At 36.2% G+C, this 23,416-nt stretch overlaps 1 protein-coding gene across 3 annotated transcripts in view; it reads left to right on the forward strand.

Annotated features, from left to right (window-relative positions):
• Nucleotides 1-23,416, forward strand: part of SEMA3D (semaphorin 3D) — a 202,364-nt gene that overhangs the window by 124,773 nt on the left and 54,175 nt on the right. For all 3 annotated transcript variants that reach the window (XM_032873233.1, XM_032873235.1, XM_032873234.1), the window contains exons 6-8: nt 2,918-3,011; nt 5,927-6,055; nt 15,606-15,748. In XM_032873233.1, the coding sequence (XP_032729124.1) occupies nt 2,918-3,011; nt 5,927-6,055; nt 15,606-15,748 (366 nt within the window). The remainder of the gene's footprint in view (nt 1-2,917; nt 3,012-5,926; nt 6,056-15,605; nt 15,749-23,416) is intronic.

The following is a 23,416-nucleotide window of genomic DNA, read 5'->3' on the forward strand; positions in this document are numbered from 1 at the left end:
AGGCCTCTCTTCCTACTTGTGATCTCTGTCTGTCAAATAAATAAATAAAATCTTAAAAAAAAAAAAAATGAGTGCCTTGTAATTCAGTCAGTTTATCTCCCAAAGTCCACTCAGTCAACCATTATTTTTTACAAAATTTTCTTCTTAGTGTCCTTGACTCTGGTTTAAGGAAACTTGCTTTCCTGATAGTTCCTTTCTCCGGGAGATTATAAGGGAGACCTTGTCCTAAGCCTTCAAGATATCAGTGTTATGGGCTTATCTTTAGAATGTAATGAAATGTTGCACCTTAAAAACAGAAGTCTGTACAATTATGAGGGTTTATCTAGTACTTTTCATCAACTGTGACATTCTCCTATTTTCTTGGTCTTTCCTTCTCTGGCATACTGGGCTTCAGTTTACTTTTTCCCATTACAGTATCCCATTATAGGCTTTAGAGTCCACAGTTCAAACATGACCTGTGGGAAATAATGTGCCCTTAGTGATATTTAAACACACATAAGAGCCACTGTCTACAGGTGTGTTTTTTTTTTTCCTGACATCTCTCTAGCTCCATTCACAGTTGGGAAGCATACCCTAAATGGGTTCTCACTGTACCTTTTCCGTGCCAAGGCTCCTATCGCAGCTTGTCATTAGCTAGCCTGTTCTAACTAACACTTGGATTTGATCATATTACATGGTCATGGTGAGTCTATAAATTGATTTCAACACTTTTTTAAATCCATGAGTTTGAAATTCTGAGGTAAGATTCATTAACAGCATGAACTTGGGGACACCCCTGAGAGTTCAAGCTACTGCTGTAGCTCTTACTAGCTATATGATGCTGAGCAAAATAGTTAACCCCTTCCATCCTCAATATTCCACTTGCAAAGCTGGAATTCTTTTTTTTTTTTTTTTAAGATTTTATTTATTTATTTGACAGAGAGATCACAAGTAGACAGAGAGGCAGGCGGAGAGAGAGGAGGAAGCAGGCTCCCTGCTGAGCAGAGAGCCCGATGCGGGACTTGATCCCAGGACCCTGAGATCATGACCCAAGCCGAAGGCAGGGGCTTAACCCACTGAGCCACCCAGGCGCCTGCAAAGCTGGAATTCTTAAAGTAGCTACAGTCGTAGGCTTATGGCAAGGATTTCTGAGACAATGTACATAAATTCCCTGGCCCACAGTTAGTACCTATTAACTGCAGGCACTATTCCTGTTAACATTAAAGTGCATTTACTTAAAATTATGAAAAAGCCGGGGCACCTGGGTGGCTCAGTGGGTTAGGCCTCTGCCTTCGGCTCGGGTCGTGATCTCAGGATTCTGGGATCAAGCCCCGCATCAGGCTCTCTGCTCGGCAGGGAGCCTGCTTCCTCCTCTCTCTCTGCCTGCCTTTCTGCCTACTTGTGATCTTTATCTGTCAAATGAATAAATAAAATCTTTAAAAAAGAATTTTAAAAAATTATGAAAAAGCCATTGTCAGTCATGCAATTTAAATTACTACCACTACTCTTTTTTAAAAGGTGGTCATTGCTATTGGTTCTGTTCTGAAGAAACAAATCTGAAATGACAACACACTATGGCAAACAATCCGATTCCCTCTATCCCTTTCACTTCATTGCTTACTTTCTCGATAAGTAGCACTGAATGTTCCTTTCTTATTACTCGTGTGTCCTGATATAACTTGGTAGATACATCATCTAGAGAAAATTTCTGAAATGCTGGATTTCTCTAACTAGCGCATATGCAGGGTGAGTCATCAGCCTTTCTGCTGGATGGTAGTGTTGTCATTGTTATGAAACACTCAAACTCATGGGGCCATATTCATTATACATTCATATTTTTCTTGGAGTGTTCAACTTAAGATGTTATTTTTTCCTGAATATTAAAAGTCTGCCAATGTCATTCTGTCTGTGGCCACTATTATAAAAATAAATATTTCAGCCAAAATAACTATGTGGTTTTAATGTGTACAGTGTTTTCATAATAGTGAAAATACTACAACAGGGTTTTTGTTGTTGTTGGGTTTTTTTTTTTTTTGCCCACATTTATCAACAGATCTATAAATGAACTGCCTGCCTTAGAATGATTTTATGTCTCTAAAATCACAAAGGCCTATTTTGTGTCACAAGGCCTATTTTGGTAAAGTTGCAAATGTATGAGTAAATAAACCACAATAGTAATGAAAGTATAATTCTTAGAGTAAATTCATTTCTTCTTCCTCTTCTTCTTCTTCTTCTTCTTCTTCTTCTTCTTCTTCTTCTTCTTCTTCTTCTTTTTAAGTAATCCTTAGGGACACCTCGAGGGCTCAGTGGGTTAAGCCTCTGCCTTTGGCTCAGGTAGTGATCTTGGGGTCCTGGGATCAAGCCCTGCATCGCCTGCTTCCCCCTCTCTCTCTGCCTGCCTCTCTGCCTACTTGTGATCTCCATCTGTCAAATAAATACATAAAATCTTTATTAAGAAAAAATTTTTTTACCCAGCATGGGGCTCGAACTCATGAACCTGAGATCAGCAGTCACATGCTCAACGGACTGAGCCAGCCAGGCGCCCCATAAATTCATTTCTTAGATGAGGAAATTAGCTCATGGGGCTCAATAAATTTGTTATTAGCCTTGAGAAATATGTGTGCTTGCTGGTGATTTTGATAATGAGAGTGGTCCAGACTTAGTGAATTGATGGTTAGATCACTACTTCCGATTGAAAAGTTCATTCAGTATTATCATTACTACTTGGGGCAAACACAGACCAAAACCTGGGAATTGAGCCTTGCCAGAAATAATATTTGCTGAAGATTAAGGAGCCCAGCATGATGCCTGTGCTAAATGCTCAATCAGTTTTTGCTGAATTAATGAGTTAGAATTTCATTCTTATCTCCTATCTTCTTGCTGATTCTGCTCTTTAAAAAAAAAAAAATCTCACTTGTGTTAATATTTCTCCTAACAGGAAGTTATATTCAAACTAGACACACAGAATTTGGAGTCTGGCAGACTGAAATGTCCTTTTGATCCTCAGCAGCCTTTTGCCTCGGTAATGACAGGTAAGATCAATGGCAGGCAGTTCTTGCTTTTAGGTGGTTTTCTGCAAAGGTATGTGTGGACTGAACCACATTTTCTTATTGAGTTAAAGATTATCTGGGATTACTCTTTCACGGGCTTTTTGATTATAGTATTTTAGTGCCATATCTCTATATTTAGCATCCTTATCCTCAGGGGAAGACCAAGCAAGTCCTTCATTTCAACCCAGTTTTAATTTTTTTTTTAATTTATATTTATTTATCTGGAAGAGATAGAGTGTGTGAGCACAAGGAAGGGAAGGGCAGAGGGAGAGAGAGAAGCAGACTCCCCACTGAGCGGGGAGCCAGCGCAGGGCCATCCCAGAACCCTGAGATCATGACTTGGGCTGAAGGCAGATGCTTACCCGACTGAGCCACCCAGGCCCCCCTCTACGCAGTTTTTAAATGAACTTCAGGTTGAATTCTTTTTAATGCAAACGACACATACTTTCTTCTATAATTTTAGTTCGATGTCTCAGATTTTCTTATACAAAGCTATGTCCCTATTTGGCTTCTATGGAAGTTAAATTTAGCAATTCCTTAAACATAATAGGTTACAAAATATGCTGAAGATTTGAGTGGGAGGATTAATAATAAGATGTAGCAGATAAACTAATAAAACAAATGGTGGAATACAGGTAATATGAAATACAGATAATAGAATGTGATAACACCTTTTCCCTCAATGCGAAATTTTTGTTAGCACAGTCTTCTCTTGCTTTGTCTACATTTTAAATTCGCTTGTGAGGTGACTGTCCTGTTTAAAGAAGGCAGTGCTTTGTGGTCTGAAGTCTGTTCTGAGGAATGTCAGCACGACCTCTGAATTTTAAACATTATAAGGACCCCTTTTGTCTTGGTTTGGTTCATGACTTTACTCTCTTTTTATTGAACTTGTCTATCAAATGTTTGAATAGACGATAAGAGTGAAGTATCATGACATTTTAATTTTCACTTAGTGAGAACTAGTGATCTTCCTTTGAAGTGAAAGCGTGCGTGTTTTTGTGTGTTTTGAAAATTGTATGACTGATGTTCAGTCTTTATCCTCAGAAAGTGAGATAGATGATTTGGGATTCTGATTTGTCAAGTGGGGTTGACAGAGCCTTAATAAAAACAATGGATTGCAGGCATCGGTGACCCCTCTTACAAATCCCTAAGTGATTTAAATACAAAGACAGTTTTAAAGCCTGGGTCTAGAGATACAGTTTTTAGGTTGAAACACACACTTTTTTTTTTTTTTTGGACAATATGTTCAAATATCTACAGTTTTTTATGTTTCAAATGAATAGTTTCTTTCCTTTACTCTTACCAAGTAATGCCTTTTTGGTGTTATTTTTTTTCTTCCATTTTAAAAAATTTGCTTACAAATGAAATATTACCATTTACCATTAATTTTAGGAGATTGCTTTAAGAGAAGGAAGTAATATCATATTTATATTTATTTTACCTAACTGGATTTCTCTCTTCTGTGTATTGTTTTGTTTTGGTTTGGTTTTTTCCTTTGGAAATTTACTCCTGTCATTATTTAGATTGGTTGACTCAAATAGTTGAATAACAGGTTATTTAGATGGATTTAATCAGAGGATTTAGGAAATATCTCAATCACTTATAGAAAGTCAGAATTTTAGGAGTGCCTGGGTGGTTCAGTGGGTTAAGCCTCTGCCTTCAGCTCAGGTCATGGTCTCAGGGTCCTGGGATTGAGCCCTGCATCTGACTCTCTGCTCAGCAGGAAGCCTGCCTCCCCCTCTCTCTCTGCCTGCCTCTCTGCCTACTTGTGATCTCTCTCTGTGTCAAATAAATAAATAAAATCTTAAAAAAAAAAAGTCAGAATTTTAAAGATAATGTTTCTGAGGAAAATTGGATTTTAGTGATAAAATGGTGTCTTTCATTGTTCTTATACATGGCCATTTATAAATCTAAATGTTCTGTAGAAATGAGTCTTTTTTTTTTTTTTTTGTCTGTTAGGTGTACTCAACGTTGTTGACTATAAGGATTTCTTAAAGTAGAAGCTTAGCTTTCAAAGCGCAATATATTCCACTGTAGGTACAGCATTCTTGTCTCTCTCCTCTCCAAGTGCCAACTAGCATTAAGGAACACTGGCCCACACCCCTCTTTCTCTCCCTCAATCCTTTTCTATTCCCTTTCTTCCCCCGTTTCTTCCTTTTCTCTCCCCATCCTTCTCTTTCCCTTCTTCCTCCCCTGCTCTTTCTCTTCTCCTTTCTCTTCTGCATCCCCCCCCACCACTTCTCTCTTTCTGGCAAAACATGGATATGCATTTTACATAAATAACAGGACAAAGAAGTTCGGTATGCAGTAATAGCCACATCTTTTTCTTTTCAGGAATTCCTGTTTATCAGAACCATTAGAGATGTGATTAGCTACAAGGAATGCAACATGTTATAATTACCAAGAATGACTTCAGTGCTGAAAGCTCCCTTTCAGCAGAGGTTAGGCAGAGAAAAGTTGTGGTCATTGAGGTTGTGTCGGTTAAGTAAATACTAATTACGCAATCCATTCCTCATTATGGCATTTACTTTTTAGTATTTTTTCGGGCTGCTACAAAGACAAACTCCTAATTATGATGTATCTTTGAATTATTTGTGGGGAGAGGGGAAAGGAGGAAGAGCTTATTCATAAGAGAAGCTAGTGCATATGCAGTTATGAATTCTGAAGACTTTGGCCATTATCTTCAGGTCTCTAGCATCAGCATACCAAAGTTCATTGAGTTATCTTGTCTTTGATGCTACAAATTTTTCAAAATTTGAATGTAAAATTTATGAAACAGTATCTTCTCATATTAAGCAAGGAACGCCTTTGGTTTCGTGCCATGAAATTAAGTGTATTGCCAGTAGTATCTGCTGCTGTACTCATAGAAGTCCTGTGTATTCTCTTCTCCCTCTCAGATGAGTACCTCTACTCTGGAACAGCATCTGATTTCCTTGGCAAAGACACGGCATTCACGCGCTCCCTTGGGCCTACTCACGACCATCATTACATCAGAACTGACATTTCAGAGCACTACTGGCTCAATGGTTAGTGATTTTCTCTTTTCATTTTTTTTGCCTTTGCTTTTGGGTAGATAAGAAACTCATTATTACTCATTCAGATGTGTTTGGAATAAGTGGTTTAGCTTAACATTATAAAATACATTTGATTAATTTCCCACTAAGACAAATCCCCAGGACCTGTTGTGTATATAATAATAATAGCTGACACTTACTGAGAGTGTGCTATTGTCCTGGATGCTGTTCCATGCTCTAATTGATTTTTTAAATGTCCACAGTGACATATGAGGTATGCATTATTATTATGTGCCTTTTACAGATGACTAAACAGAGTGAGGTTGAGAAATTTGGTCACATTCTTATAACGTGTCACTTATGACCCTGGGGCTCAAGATGGCGATCTTTCTCCTGAAGTCTGTTTTTTAATGACTAAGCCAAATACTATCTATGAGCCTCATGACAAGGGATTAGGTTGTAATGCTAACTTCTTTTGTTAAAGGTAATTTATACCTGGGTTGACGTGTCCCTCTAAAATTTTAAGCGTATTAATATTGACATTAGTTTACCTGATGACTTTTTTTTGGAGTATTCTGAGTTTTAAAAAAACATACAGTATTCTGAGTTTTAAGAAAGCCACTAATGAATTAATTGACTAATTAATTAATTACTGTTTGCTTATGCTCTCCTGCCTTACAGCAGGTCAGGTTTAATCATGGTAATCTAATGTTTTCTAATTATCATAGGACTTTATTATATAGCGTGGCAGAATCACATAACGTTTTGCCATTTAAGCAGACAAACAACATTTCTCTTTCCCACCATAAATACTGGATTTTAGTGCAGGAGGCCTGGGTAGACATTTCCTAGGGGCTATCTCTCCATCTCTCAGTATCATTTAAGCAGTGACAACATAAACAGAAGGGAAAAACACTTTAAAACATCTCTTTAGTCAGAACCTCCAGATACATTTGTTTACACAACAATGGGCTCTCCCTTGACCGAAAAAGAGCCTTATTAATGGGAAGACAAATTTAGAATATCTCCCAACTACGTGATTTCTCATTAATTTCTCTACCCTCAGTTAGGGCAAGACTATCTTCTTGAGCATTGTGAGGTTTTTTTGGAAATACTTGGTTTGAGAGTGACTCCCTGGATTTTTACCAAATAGAAAAAAATACCCATATCTGTTTAGGTAACAAGATATACATATGGCTTTAAAATGAAGTATAGATTGTATTTCTTAATCTTGGGATGGCAAATGTCATTAAATTGCCACTCTTTTCAGAGATTATTCTATTTATCCCTTAACAAAGACAGGTCCATTTAGAAGTCAATGGCATTGCAGAATTAATAATGTCGGAAATCTTTATTCAACTATTATTTGACTAGCATGTTTCTAATGATGTGTGAAAAGGATCACAAAGGAAGAAGACTTGAGTTGGTTTAACATTTAGTAACAACTTTTGAGGACCCTTGGTATACTGAATGCTGTTCTACTCCTGGGTTTACAAAGATTACAAGGGAGGGTTACTGACCTCACCGATGATGGCTACTGGAAGCATTAGGAGAGAGTGGGAGTTGGGGCTGGAAAGCTGTAAATATTATCCTGACACCACAGGGAAGTGAACTATGGCCTAGTTGTTTTTTTTTTTTTAAAGTATAATTGACACATAACATTATATTAGTTTCAAGGGTAAAATATAATAATTCAATATTTGTATTTGTTGCAAAATGATCACAAAAAGTCTAGTTGATATCCGTCACCATACATAGTTGCAAGTATTTTTCTGTGTGTGATGAGAACTTCTAAGATCTACTGTTTTAGCAACTTTCAAATATTCAATACAGTATATTAGCTATAGTCACCTTGCTGTGTATTACATCCCCAGGACTTATTTTATAAGTGGATGTTTGTGCCTTCTTACCCCTTCATCCATACCATGGTCTTAATCAAGGAATCAGATCTTTGTTTTTTATAAAGGTAACTGACAGTAGCATGAAGAGAAGACTAGAAGAGAATGAGGATAGAGAAAGGAGTCATAGCAAGGAAATAGGAAAATACGGGACAAGAACAGAGGTATTGCCAGTGGAGATGAATGTGAGAATATACAGCAACAAATATTTGAAATAGAAGATATTTGTTTGGGGATAGAAAAGTCCAAGGCTATAAGGACAGAATTCAAGAGAAGGTTTTGGATACTGAAGGAACTTGGTGATTAAAGAAATCAGTAGAAAGGAAGAAAGGAAAAAGGAAGAAAAAAAAAGTAGAAAAGTCTCAGTGGACTGAATGCAAGCAAATGACTAAGAATTAGGAAAACTAACATTTGTGGTTCTAAGACAGTCAAAGCAGAATGCTTAGTGATTACGGGCCATATAACCCGGTTTGCTCTCTATTTCCATTCTACCTCTAACATTCTGTACCTCTCAAAAGTGTCCTAGTTTAGACAAGAATCACAGCTCTGTTTCTGTGGAATTAAATAATGTAGGTTTAAATCCTGAATGTCACTTATTTGTGAACTTGGTCAAGCCTTTCTGTGTGCCTACATTGTTTTGTCAAAAATTTGGCATAATAATAGTATTTATTCACAGGGTGTTCTAAGGATTAAATTAGATCATATAGGGAAGATCATACTGGGAAGTCTAATGGAAGACAATTTTAAGAGTTCAGTGTAGATGCTGTCATCACCATCATTGTCACTATTCTTGATGGTAAAAAAAGACAGGAGGTGGCACTAAAACACCAAAGTCTCTGTGGTCCGCTGACATCTGGTAAGTATTTGTAACTATTGACCACCTTTTCTTTCTTTCTCTCTGCATTTCATAATTCTGTGAGCTCATCCACTCTCAGATTCCCAGCTGTTTCCTGTGTTCGTGTTTCCTGAAACTACATTTCTAAACCTTTTTTCTGCAACTCAGAGCCCTTAAAAATATTTTTTGGGTGTCTTATATTTTCCTTCCAGATCACAAGAAAGAAACTGATGTTTTATATGCAAATAAAGAGATCTAAGCCTTCACCCTGATAGTCTCACAAGGGGGGCTTTGGTTATTTTTTACAAGTTGTTTAAGTTGTGATCCTTTGCTTGAGTTTCTTTAAATATATGCTGATACAGATAGAGATAGAGATATATAAAAGACTAATTGGATCTAAAATCTAAAATCCCTGGAATCTAATTTAAATTATCTTATTTTCCCTTTAGAACCTACCAGTTTCAACACCAGTTTCCTGATTTCTATCTATCTTAACTTTCTAAACATTATCCCCCGATTTACCTTGAAGTTATCTTTTATTCCTTCCTCTCCCCCACCCCCTTTATCTTATCTATCACTAGGGCCTTTACTTCCGCCAAAATATCTATCGACCTTGTTGTTTCCATGGCCACCATCACTCTGTAGCTCATCATCACTTGATCTCTGGATTCTTGCCACTATTTTATTCTTTGTTAACTCATTTTCCTATCACTAATCTCTTATGCTTTAAACTTATTTTGTATAATATCCCTATTTTAGGCACTTTTAACGTATTATTTTATTTACCGGTATAATCCTGAAAGAATTACTATTCCCACTTTACATATGGGGGATAGACTAGAAGTCAGATATACCATGCACAGATAGCTAGTAGATGTGAGCTTGAAAGTCAGGAATGTCTTTCTTGCTCTCGATACTTTTTTTCTTGACATTTTAGGATATATTTTATGATCAGCCAAATTTCTGCTGTTTTGACTGCACATCCCCTGCTCCTGGAGCCTCATTTACAGACAAAGGCCGTGCCTACATGCTATGTTGTGCAATAGCAAACTGAGGATCTGGGTTTGGTTGCAGGCGCTAGAGCAGAGAGATAATGTGTAGTTGGGTAAGTGATGTGGAAGACGGTGGCAGAATCTCTGAAGTCAGGGTTAGTGAGAACATCAGATCAGCTGTTTGCTGATGGACAGGCAGCCCAGAAACTATATGAGATTCTTGTAATGAGGAAGTACTTGATTGGCTAAGGCAAAAGATTGACTTGCTTAGGAAGCATTTCTGTTTTCCATTCCGAGAAGTGACCATTTTCCAGATAGAGTCACCCTGGGGTCCCAAGACAGAGGTCAGTGGATCATCTGGCTAGAATCAGGAGGACAGGGAAACAAAATACAGTGATTGGGGAACTACAAAGATTACTGGGAATAAGGTTATCATAGACATGATCTTATTCAACCTCATATTCCATAAACTAAGATATCATGAAGAAGGTGTGTCCAGGTTTATTATCCCCAAGCCTGGCCTTCCATTCCAGTACCAAACCTCAGAAAGTGGTAGTGTACCCTATCTCCTGAGTCACAAGTTTGACTGCCCTTCTGGTGGCAGTTATGGGAATAGAGGCTGTTTCTGCCTTAACATTGGACCTGATGTACCAGTTACTGACATAGACTACTTGCTCTGAAGTGGCACTAATATAGTAGATACTAGCCACACGTGCATTTAAATTAATTAAAATTAAATGCATTTAAAATTTGGTTCCTTAGACATACTGGGCATATTTCAAGTGCTCACTAGCTATGTGGGCTAGAGACTCTCATGTTGGACAGCACAGATGTAAAACATTTCCATCATCACAGGATTTTCTATTAGACAGTGCTGGTCAAAAGGGTACTTATTTATTAACTGTGTGCAGTAGCTCACAATCAAATAATGCAACAAAAGTATAAATTTTCTTTACTGTTCACTTAGATGTATGTGTGAAACTCATGCCTTGGTCTCATAAAATTGTTGCGAGGTTGAAAGAACTGACAGATAGTAGATATTTCAAATGATGGAGTCGGTGTCAATGTCAAATCAGTTTCTACTGTATAGTAAAACATCATTGTGTTATTTATTTCTGGTTAGACAGTTTGAAAGGTTTTCTTCCTGTTAAATTTTCCTCTCTGTACTTCCACTTTTAGTTTAGAATGCTAATTTTACATGTTTGTGATTCACTAAACTCTTATAATTGTAAATCAATATTACATTTAGATTAAGTGAAATATAAGAATTAAATTAAATTTGCAATTGAGTGTGTTTAAATAATTAACCTTTTAAAAAGTATGATCTTATGTGAATCTTTTTTTTAATTAATTAATTTATTTATTTATTTTAATAAACATATAGTGTATTTTTATCCCCAGGGGTACAGGTCTGTGAATCGCCAGATTTACACACTTCTTATGTGAATCTTTTTAAATCCATAAAATCCTTAATGCTTGTGTGTATGCTGTATTTTGTTCTTTGCCCTACCCAAAATTAGCCAGAGCAAGATCAGCTATCCTCTTCACTTACCAGTCCAAGGATCCTTGTCAGAATTCTTCTAGGACTTTGTCTAATCCAGGTTCAGTAGCCTTAAGAAGTGTGAATACCGACCCCTTCTTTGGGAGACCAATCCTTCTGCTAAATACCTCAACAGGAGGATGAAAACTTGTGAAGATGCAGTACTATGGGCGGTTTTGGATGAAGTCTTGGATGGTTCCACACTTCTCTTTCTCACTTTTCTTAATCAACTTAACCTTAGAACCATCAGGAAACAGGAATGTAGATACAAGTTAGAGTGGTTACTCAAATACAGTTGAGTTTTCATGAGAATTTTAGGTAAAGCTTAGAAGTATGACCATTTGGAAAAATGAAAACAAACAATGATGCCTCAAATGCGTATGTTTTTATTTTCTTTGCTGGAGTAGATGAGAACTTCTGTTTTAAATTTTTATTTTTAACATATGGAGGCAGTTTTCATTGAAAGTTTCTCCTGGAGAATTCTGTTGTCTGCAAATTCTCCTTCCACTCTGAAAGGGTAACATTTTTAAAAAGTGATAGTGAGAAGATATTGCAAGAAGTGAAGGAAAGTAAGGAAGTCACTATTTGTTAATTCATGGTGTGGGTGTGCTCATCCGGTGCAAAGAGATTGGTGACGCATATTATAGGTTCCGTGGGTTGATGCCATTTTCACTAGGCAGTGCCTCTATGTGTCATGCTAATAGCTCATTTGTGAAAATGCATGATTTTAAACTCTATCCCCATTAGAGCATGTCTTTTCAATGCTGAAGGGGGAAAATGTGCCATTGTAATAAAGCCCAGGTGTCTATTGTTATGATTTTAAATTATTTAATGCAACAACTGTGCATGTCATACACTGATTAAACGATAACTATTTTTACTCAAACTTGGCAGCAACTCAAGAAAGAGTTTCTATACTAAAATACTAGCATCAATATTCTTCTAAGACAGGACCTCAATTGAATCTGCAAGAAAGATATTCTATATTCTTGAAACGTATTTATTTTTTCTTCATGAGTGTGCTTATTATGGAAATCACACAATAAAGTACTGTTTGATACTACCTCATTTTTCATAATTAGATTTCTTCCTATAATAAACATTTGGCTTCAAAATCCCCATCATTCAGTTTTCTCACAGTACTCCAAAATGGTTGTCTTACAAGACTTAGAACCAACATTTAAAAGAGAATCCAATAAAATCAACAGTCACTGAATATAAGTGATTATTTATCTATGAACGTCTAGGATCTATTGATCATCTGTATTATATATTAGTTAAAAGGTGAAAGAAATACAAATTGCCAAGTATTTACTCTGTTTTCCCCCACTAATGTCATAGATAAAATTCCTGGAATGTAGACTAGTGTCACATTCTACCTTTGACCATTTCAAATGGTGATACCTGAACTTGGATAATATTTTCAATACCCAAAGCAAGTTTTTCTGTGCATTTCTGCAAAAGGAGAATAGGAATTGTCATATTTATTTGGTCACCCTGCAGACCATCTACATTCCCCTTTGTCACAGAATTATTTTTTTTGTTGAACTCAATAAACAAGTGAAGACTTAACAATTGTCTCCTCTAACCACTTCGCCCATCTGAGTATCTGAGGAAAGCTTTACAAGCAACTCTGTCTCTCACACTGGAATTCCTTTTAACTGTAATGATTTTCTGTTTCACATCACTGAATTCTCATTTCCTCTCTAGAGAGAAAGGACTGTAAATTTTGTACTACAAGGTTATTTTTTAAATTATAAATTCAACTCAATCATTAAAGTGATAGGATATAAATGTTACCAGGGTGACATGCTTCATGTAGAACTTTTATTTAAATTATTTGAGTGCTATGATAAATTCTATTTGTGTGAATCCCCTTTTTAAGTTCAAATATTTGTTAAGATAAAACAAGCCAATCATATTCCTATAATTCAAAAAACTTTTCAGTTTTATCCCTTTTGTGTCCTGCTCCTGCTCAGGAAGGGCAGAGGGAGAGGGAGATAATCCTTAAACAGACTCTCTGCTGAGCATAGAGCCCACTGTGGGGCTCGATTATAGGACTCTGAGATCGTGACCTGAGCCAAAATCAAGAGTAGGACACTTTGTGGAATGAGCCACCCAGAAACCCCAAAACCCTACATGGTTTTCTTTCTTTCTCTTTCCTTCCTTCCTTCCTTCCTTCCTTCCTTTCTTTTTTTAATTTAATTTTATTTTATTTATTTATTTCAGAGAGAGTGAGCAAGAGAGAGAGAGAGAGAGAGCGCATACATGAAGGGGAAGGGGCAGAGGGAGAAGGAGAAGCATTCTCCTGCTGAGCATAGAGCTGGATTCAGGGCTCAATCCTGGGACTCCAGGATCATGACCTGAGCCAAAAGCAGCTGCTTAACCGACCAAGCCACCCAGGCATCCCACAAAACCCTACATGATTTTCTAAAAAAAAAAATTTTTTTTTTTAAGTAACCTAGGACTGTATGAAAGTGAGATTATTAAGAGCGTAGGAGTTCACTGGAGTTCTAAACTTCAGGGAAAGAACTCGGAAATAATAAAGAACAAAGGAGAGAAAGTTCATGCATATAATTCCCACTCATTTTCCTCTTAAAGTTTCCCGTTTAAGCAGAGAAGAGATTGGATAGGAGACCCCGGGTGACCCAGCCTGACTGGGATGGCGAAGACTGAACTACCCATCACTTGGAATCAAACATTAACTTTTGTTTATTGAAGAAGGCTCTTGGGAAAGTTGTTTACTGGGCTATTGGCCTACTGCTCTGCTTTAGCAGGAGATGATTTTCGGGACTCCTGGGGTACATGACAATAGGGCAAATGTTGATCTTCTTTTCTGTTTTGTTTTTGTTATGGTGCTGGTGGTTGTGGTTTGCAATTTTTTTGTCTTGTTTCCTGCTCTACTTCCTAAAGACTGCTCTGTGCTTCCCTCCAGGCATCTCCCATTTTCTACTTCATTGAGGTTCTTCCTTCTTGAATAACCATACTCTCTATTTTGCCTTAATCAAAAGAACGATTTCCAAATTAGTGTCACCTCATTACAGATCTGTTACTTGGTTCATTCACAATTCTATAAAACCCAGACTTAAAAATGCCCAAAAGTTTTTAAACAAGGAATTAGTAACCCAAACTGGCTTGTCATTGGTGCAGAGCAAAAGGATTAGTTGAGTTTCTAATATTTTTTTTCATTTGACCTATATAATGGCATCTTTCCATGCCAGTACGTTTAGAATGTGTACTTTGTTTTTATCAGCTACCTGTTATTTGAACAAGTGTGTGGATGTGCTAAATTTTCTATCATTCTCTTGTTTGTGTTCATAATCATGATTATCATCCTGAAGATTAATTTAATAATAAACTTATTGAACACTTATAAATAATTAATATTATAAATTAAATATGAATTAATATTATAATCACAAAATTATATTTTATTTAAAATTTTAATTTTAAATTTAAATTTAAAAATTATATTTAAAATTAAATGTTATAATAAAAATAATTATACAATTAATATTATAAATTAAATATAAATAAATAAATTTATTGAAACATTTATTGAACCCTTATTATGTGTCAGTCACTACCAGATAGCAAGTGCTTTACATACATTAATTCACTTGGTTATCATATCAGTTATCCTATGAGGTAGATGATTGATAGCCTCATATTAGGCATGAGGAAATTGAGACATAGAGAAGACAAAAATTCACATAAAGCCACCCTTGTAGTAAGTGGGAGAGATAGGATATAAACCTGCAAAGAGTGTCTCCAGAACCTACAAGGGAGTCAACCCAAGCTCTATTAATAGTTGTTTTAATTTCCCTTTTCCCTAAAAGGTGGCAAGTAACGTCATAATGTATAAAAATTTGGGATGTTGTTTCTAGTTTTCCCTCAGCTCTTCATTCTATACATTGTGATTTTAAAAAACAGTGACTCCATCAAATACAAGGAAAATATAAAATCGTAGATTCTCCAGGTTTGAAAGGACTTTCTAAGTAAATTTGTTGAGTTATAGCAATTGTGAACATCAGCCAGTCATGTTCTCACCGGCTCTCTGGAATTCCTACAGAACTTGTTTGAGATCTCTGCATACTAATACATGTTTCTGTATAGTGTCATGTTTATTTGTGGATATGTCTCATTTCACTCATTCCAGTCATGGTTCATATTTTTGTGTTTTTTTTTATTCGGCTGATCATTGTTTCACATTCAAAAACACCTTATTCCCAAGATGATGCTATCTTGGATGCGTTGTCTCAGTATTGTAATCCATAGCTTCTTTTCTTTCAAACAGGAGCAAAATTTATTGGAACTTTCCCTATACCAGACACCTATAATCCAGACGACGATAAAATATATTTCTTCTTTCGTGAATCATCTCAAGAGGGCACTACTTCTGATAAGACCATCCTTTCTCGAGTTGGAAGAGTTTGTAAGGCAAGATATATTTATCTTACTTAAGTGGCATGTATGTGTGTGTATGAACAATTAATTATATAATGTTAAAGTAAAAGTTAATGTCCGTCATTCATAAGTGGTAAGATAAATTCACACTATCTCACATGAATAGTTTTTACGATCCAAAAGTGAAAAAAAAAAAAAAGGATACAAATTTTTCTAGTATTAGGGTTTTTTTTGTTGTTTTGGTTTTTGGTTTTTTTCCCCAGTAAGAACTTAGCCAGGTTTGAGTTAGATCTCTTTGACAGCTTGCTCCTTATTTTGACGGGTTATCCCTTTGCTAGTTTTCACTATTCCCGGTAAGATCCCTGCATTGTCCTGGACCATGGAAATTAAAATGCTTTTGTACATTAAATTTGATTTTGAAGTTGAAAGTAGTGTAATCACTGGAGTAACTTGAACACTAACAGAATAAGGTCTGGTATTTTTATGAAAACACATCACACATGCAAAATTATGTATCTTTATAGGGATAGAGTAAGTTGAAAATGTGGTTATAGTAATACTATAGTAAATATTTTCTAGACCATTTATCTAGATTAGGCTTTGAGAATAAATGAGATAAGAAGAAAAAACAAAGCAAAATGTAGAACTTTTTTTTTTGAAGAACACTGCAATTCATTTTTTAAAATTGCCATTTTATGTTAGTTACAGGAAAACAGAATTCTGTGAAACACTTCCATTTTGTTCCATTCAAGTTTTCATTTGAGCGAATACAAGCTTTATAGAATAGTAATGCTACTGGTTCACACTTTCGATTTCAATATATTATTTTTTTCAGTTGGATTTATCTTCCTTGAAATAACTTTTCTTAAATAGCCAGACACCTTTCATAAACTCTGTCATTAAAAAAGAGCTGTTAAGTTAATAAGTACTCTGAATAGGAAGCTTTTTTTAGGTCTTATACAAACTTTTCATTTTCTTCCATTTGAGCCCATCACTTTTTTGTCTCCATCTGTACCCTCAGGCTTTTGAACACTTCCAGGGACAGAAATACAAACCATCACAGCACTTAAAAGTGCTAATGAAAACATGGCTTTTGAATGAGGCCAGCTCCCAAGCACACATCACTCTTTTCCTAGTGTCCTAGCCACTGATGCTGCCTCCCACTGATCCCTTTACCCCCAGGGGACAGAACTCTCTAAAAAACATCCTCATTCTTTCAGAGTCCAAGAATTCACAGTAATTTCTCTTGAAGCCTCTTGCCTAGAGATGAATGGCCATTGCTTGGAGTAGTCGTAGCATGTTAGTGTACTGAAGCATGCTTTGTAACAACAGTATTCCGACCCTGAAAAGCGGGGCTGTGGATTGACATCATTTACATAAATGAACTACATTAAATATGTCAAAAAAGATTTACAAGTCACTCTCTGATGAACACCGATAACAAGTGTTTTGTGAAGGAGTTCAATACTTATTTCTTCGTAGGTCTAACACATGTGATAGAAAATCATCCGTTACAAAATAGAATTTGTACCCTATTGTTAAATGTACTGAAAGCTATGTTAGAGGTGGAAAAATATATCGAAGAAAAATGTAGTTGCCCTGTTTATAACATTATATTTTAAAAATATGATGGAGACTCTTAACTAAAAGCCTTGGGTCATTTTGTTTTAATTATGAACAAACTCCTATATAATTAAAAAGGCTGAGAGAACTGTAGTGCAGGAATCTTCCCACCACAAAAAACTCGAAGGCCACACAGCAAGATTTTGTCAAGCCATTGTGTTTGGATAAAAAGCTAACAAATTGTGAGATCAAATAAGGACATGTGATGGATGAATTTCCTCTAAAAAAAGAAGATATAATGGAGGTCCTTCTTACATCTCTTCACTCAATCACTGTTTCTAGTTAGTACCATCTTCAGAATTTCCCACTACACATATGATCAATTCGTCAAATGTTTACAACATTTGGTTTTGCATACACCTCTAAAATTTCTTAATTGCAGCACGCTCTGACAGTTTTGAGCTCTACTTAATAATTTAGGGTTAAAGTGTGGCAAAAAAATGAGCACTTGTAAATGGAGATTTCACTGACAAGATTTAAAATGACTTGAAATCTTTTTATAAATATGTCAAAATAGTTTATTTTTTAATTTTTTAAAAGATTTTATTTATTTATCTGACAGAGAGAGTGAGAGCAGGAACACAAGCAGGGGAAGTGGGAGTGGAAAAAGGAGAAGCAGGCTTCCACTGAATAGGGAGCCCAATGCGGGGCTCGATCCCAGGACTCTGGGATCATGACCTGAGCTGAAGGCAGAGGCTAAACAACTGAGCCAGAGGCAGAGGCTTAATGACTGAGCCACCCAGGCGTCCCATAAATAATAACAAGTTTAATTAAAAAGAAAACAACTGTTTGGCCTAATAGTTGCTGTTAAATATTATTTTCACATAAAATGTTCTCTGACATTATTCAGAACATATTATTCCTCTCTGCTGGTTCTTTTCTTTTTTTTTTTTTTAACCCCCAGGAGATTATTACAATACTGTTTTTCAGTTTCAAGAAATAATAATAAATGTTTGTCTATGCTATGAGACAAAATTGAGTTTGATAGATATAAGCAAAGATCCAAGAAGTCAGAGATCATGTTAGAGAAGTAAGAGTGAACTGTGTACACTTTACTGAGTTTAAAGAACATTTTAGTAATGTGGGAGTTCTTTATACTTTTCGTTCCACCAGGATACTCCTACAGGCTCATATACTTATAAATATTCTGGTTTTGTTGTTTTTATTTGTTTCCATTTGTAACTGATGACCTTCAGCCTCCAAACTGTGGACAATTTAAGTGTCCCCTACCTCTTCAACTACTAAACTCAAGTAAAAGTCATTTTACTGACCTGTCAAAGATAGTACTATTTGTGTAGTATATTGTGATTGGTTGGGAGAAAGTTTATTGAAATGGGCAAAAATTACACAAAAATTATTAAAGATTGTTTACAGAATAAGAGCGAGTCTTTTCAATTCTGTAACCCACTCTTTCATTATTGTATTATTTCATTATTTCAATAATAACAAAATATAAGTTCTGGACAAAATGCAGTAATACAGTAGACCCTGGGAGATAAGTACACCACTGTCCCCTTTCTTTGAAATCTCCCAGCACACGGAAGGAAATAGAGATACAAACAGATAATCACAATATTAAGTGACAGGTAGGAGCTGAGAATACTGCATATTTGACGAAGCTCAAAAATTGAGTCTTGTAGAAGGAGGAGGACTATATCAAGGAAAGGAAAGGATAAGCCTTTCAAGCAGTGTGACAGCATATATTTGGTTTACAGAAGGGTGAAATTTTGTTGAAAGTGGAACTGGAGGGGTGGATATGGGGGGCAATGTCATTAGAGATTGGAGCGGTAAATTGGAAGATAAGAAGTCTTGTTTCCATATTAAGTAGTTCAAACTCTATCCTGTAGGCAATGAGAAGTTATCAATGTTTTTTTAGAAAAGAAGTGACTTGATGGATAGATATACTTAGCAATAATTTGAGGAACCATCTGGACTGAGAAATATTTGCAACTAAGGACCCTAAAGAAAATAGGAGTGAATAGAATAGAATGCATAGAATCTAGATATGGATGTCTAATAAGTCTTTAATTTGTTACTTCTCCTTTATTAATTGCTTAGTGTAGATTAGTCTGTCCACTAGAACTTTACATGATGATAGGAATGTTCCATATGTCCACTCTCCAACACAGGAGCTACATGGCTATTAGTATTAACATTCGATTAGTGTGACAGAGGAACTGAATTTTTAATGTTATTTAATTTTAACTGATATTAATTTAAATAGTATCATGTGTGTTATCAACTGACTGGAATTAAAATAAAAACTTCAAATAATAAAGATAAGTAGTATCACGTGGCTAGTGTCTACAATATAAATAAAAACTATGAAAGTATTCATTTACTTAACGTGTGCACAATGCTGTGCTAAATAAACAGTAGTTTTATAGAAGATAAAAAGAAAAAAAGAAGTTATATTTGTATTCACTGAGCTTGCAAACTACTAAATGATACATGCTTTAAACAAGAAAACACAGATTAATATATCATTGGAAAGTGTGGCAAGTGCTAAAGTGGGGGGAGGTCACAGGGCATCGTTAGGAAAATGGGTGGGATTTAGATTGGCTGTGGAAGATGTTCTGTCTGAGAAAGTAACTTTTGAACCAGATATTGAAAATGATTACGAAATTGCAAGGCAAAGAGACAGGGATCGGGAAGAATATTCCAGGCAGAAGGAAAAGCACATGTGAAATCTCAGAGGTGGGAAAGAGCATTTAAGAAATCAAAGGGGCACCTGGGTGGCTCAGTCAGTTAAGCATCTGCCTTCGGCTCAGGTCATGATCTCAGGGCCCTGGGATTGAGTCCGATGTCAGGCTCCAGTGGGGAGTCTGCTTCTCCCTCTCCCCCATCCCTGCTTATGCTCGCTCTCTCTCTCTCTCTCTCTCTCACTTTCTCTCTCTCAAATAAATAAAACCTTAAAAAAAAAAGATATTGAAAGAGTTTTGCTGTGATGGGAACATAACAAGTACGTGGGAAATTAACAGGATAGTGATTGTTTCCCCTTTAAAACATACATAAAATTTCAAGTCATAAGAAGTCTCATCTTCCCCATTCGTATACTGACTGATACTGCAGATATCGACATCATGATGTATATGAGAGGCTGCAACAAGTTCCTGTCCTATTGTATCCTTGCAACAAGTTCCTGTCCTGTTGGATCCTTGATGCATTTTAATTCTTCCCTGTTACTGTCCCAGAAACATTAATACCTGCCCGTAGACACAGACTCCTATATTCTTAGTAATTGTGATTTCCAGAAGATAACCAGAGATGAGGGAAAGTCACAAAGAGATATCTTCTGATATTTGATAGCAAAAACACCAAATATTGTGTAAGGGCATGAATTTTATACTTGGACATGTCGAACTTGACATGGCTCTGGGATATGCTGCCAAAATAGCCAGTTGAAAATGGGAACCTGAGGCTTGGTGGTGTCTGGAATCATGAACTTAGAAATCACCAATGTACTGGTGTTTCTTGAAGTCATGGAGGTGTGTGAATAGTGCAGGGAAATATGTAGTAGGAGATCAATGAGCAAGGACACAATCCCAAGGGACAACTATATTTAAGGGGAAAAACAAAACAAAATAAAACAAAAACAGAGGAAAATACTATAAAGTCAATTGAGAAGAAATAGTTTGATAGTAGGCGGGGAACTTGTTGAGAGTGGCATGACAAAGGACAAAAGCTGTTTCAAGAAGAAAGCAATTGTCAGTAATATTACACACCAAAAGGAAGTCAGATAAGATTGTTATTAAAAATCAGATATTCGATTTGGCAGTAAGGATATCACTAATATAGTTTGCTCGAATGATGAAAATATTCAATGTGGAAGCAGATCAGGCTTATGTCTCTGTTCTATGCCTTCCTAGCTCAGCTTTTTTTTTTTTTAAGATTTTATCTATTTATTTGACAGAGAGGGAGCGAGCGCACAAGCAGGGGAGCGGCAGAGGGAGAGGGAGAAGCGGGGGGAGCCTGACGGTGAACTAGATGCCTGGACCCTGGGATCATGACCCAAATAGAGTGCAGAGGCTTAACTGAGCCACCCAGGTCCCCCAACTCAGCTTCTTACCTTAGGAAATGAGGACACCCATCTCTTCCTTGATGCTGTTACCAAGGAAGTGAAAGATTTAAATGAGATCATATGAATTTGGATGTGGCAGATACTGAGGAAGGTACTGGAAAACAAGAGTGACTTAACTAGGTCTCTATTTTCAAGCAGTCAACAATGTAGAAGATTGACATGTGAATAATGTAAGTGCCTTATCGTACAACAGAGAGTTAAATGTCAAAAATCACGTACACACACACAACATATCACTCATACACACTCACACTTTTGGAGCCAAGTCAACCAACTGCGCTTGGGAACCCAAGAGTGGTAGTATGTTTATATTAGGGACAGGGGTTAGTTGGAGATAGGTCAGTTACTGAAGGTTAATGGGAAGAGATGATATTTAATTAGTTTCCATGTTTGAAATTATGGTTATTATTGCCTTCATTTTTAGCAACATTTGTACTTGGAGGGTGGATCTTATTTCTGCATGTAGTCAACAGGATTTGGAGACATGTCTGGTGAAAATTTTGTGGACAATTTGAACAATGCAAACTTTAGACAAGAGACTTGGACAGGGAGAGACACTAAATGTACTAAAGAAGCTGAATTAGAGTACATTTCATGACAACCTCAGGAGATTAAGCACCTCCTTTCAATCACTTTCAAACTCAGTATGTTTATCTTGTATATGGCAGAACACATTTACTGATGAATTATTTTTCAATGGTATCCCGACTTGCCTATCAAACTTCTTACTCCATTTTTCTCATATTTAAAATAAGATGCTTAGCCTAGATGATTTCTAGAGCCTTGCCAGACTTTGTAATTCTTTATTCTGTCATACAGCCAATATTTCAAGCACCAAATGGTGCACCTTACACCCTGGTCTGCTCTCATAAATGGTAAATTACACAGATCTCCATGGCGAGGTAATAAATGTTAACTGAAAGAACAGGTGAGACAGCCTGAAATAAACCTTCTGAATAGTCCTTTCAGATACTATTATTTATGTCTGTGTAGTGTTTATTACCACACGTGTGTGTCTGTGTGTGTGTGTATGTGTGTGTGTGTGTGTATATCCCTTCAAGACTCACCCTGTAAGTTACAGTGTGGAAATACAAGTCTCTTCAGTGAGGCTTGTTTGCAACTTTTTGCCTCAAGGCTGTTTCCCATTACTTTGGGATTCTATTCATTTTTGGAAGCATTGTCCATTAGCTTACTTATGCTCGCCCACTCTGGATTCCAGCTGTAGGTTATGCCAGTTCTCTTTTTTGTTTTGCAGTATTTCCTTTGGTCCATGCCAGGAATTCAGTTTGGATGGTCCTTTCACATAACTTGCCTGGGGGTCTAATTAATAGCCTTTTGCCTTGATTCCACTTGCATTGTCTACCTTGATATATGGTCCTTTTTGGACAATTACTGCCTTTGAAGATTTGTGTTTTTAGGCCGATGACACTTTCCGTATTTATTGATCTCTGCCGAGTTGTGGGGTTTTTTTGCTTACTTTTCAACGTGTCACTTACAACCTAAATGAGAGATTTAGAGCCACAAGTTACAGATGTGCTTTTGCTTCACTTCCATCTGTTTTCCTGTCAGAAATTCCTAGGCAAGGATTTACACTGTTGGCTGTAGCTTTTTTTTTTTTTTTTTTAATTTACTGAGCTCTGATCTTACCTGAGAAAAAAACAAAAACAAAAAAAATGCTTATCATGCTTACATTTAATTTTAACCTGTTAAATATTAGAAACTGAACTTTTTAGTAGAGACTATTATCTAGTCCTGCATTTCTAATAATCTTTACAAGTTTTTGCAGTAGTTAGAAAAACATGTTCTCCATTTTGATTCTCCAATAGCAAGTCAAAAACAGTCATCTCTAAACGTGAGAGTCCCTTTTAGAGAAAAAAAAAAAATATATATATATGTATATATATAGGTTGTCTTGAAAGCCTCTTCAGAATAGATCCCTTAAAAATCACTCTGCTTAATACCTGCCACACAAGTTTTTTTGTTTATTTTGTTCTTCT

The sequence above is a fragment of the Lontra canadensis genome, unplaced genomic scaffold (assembly GCF_010015895.1).
Source record: "Lontra canadensis isolate GAN:19392208 unplaced genomic scaffold, GSC_riverotter_1.0 scaffold48, whole genome shotgun sequence".
Taxonomy (NCBI): domain Eukaryota; kingdom Metazoa; phylum Chordata; class Mammalia; order Carnivora; family Mustelidae; genus Lontra; species Lontra canadensis.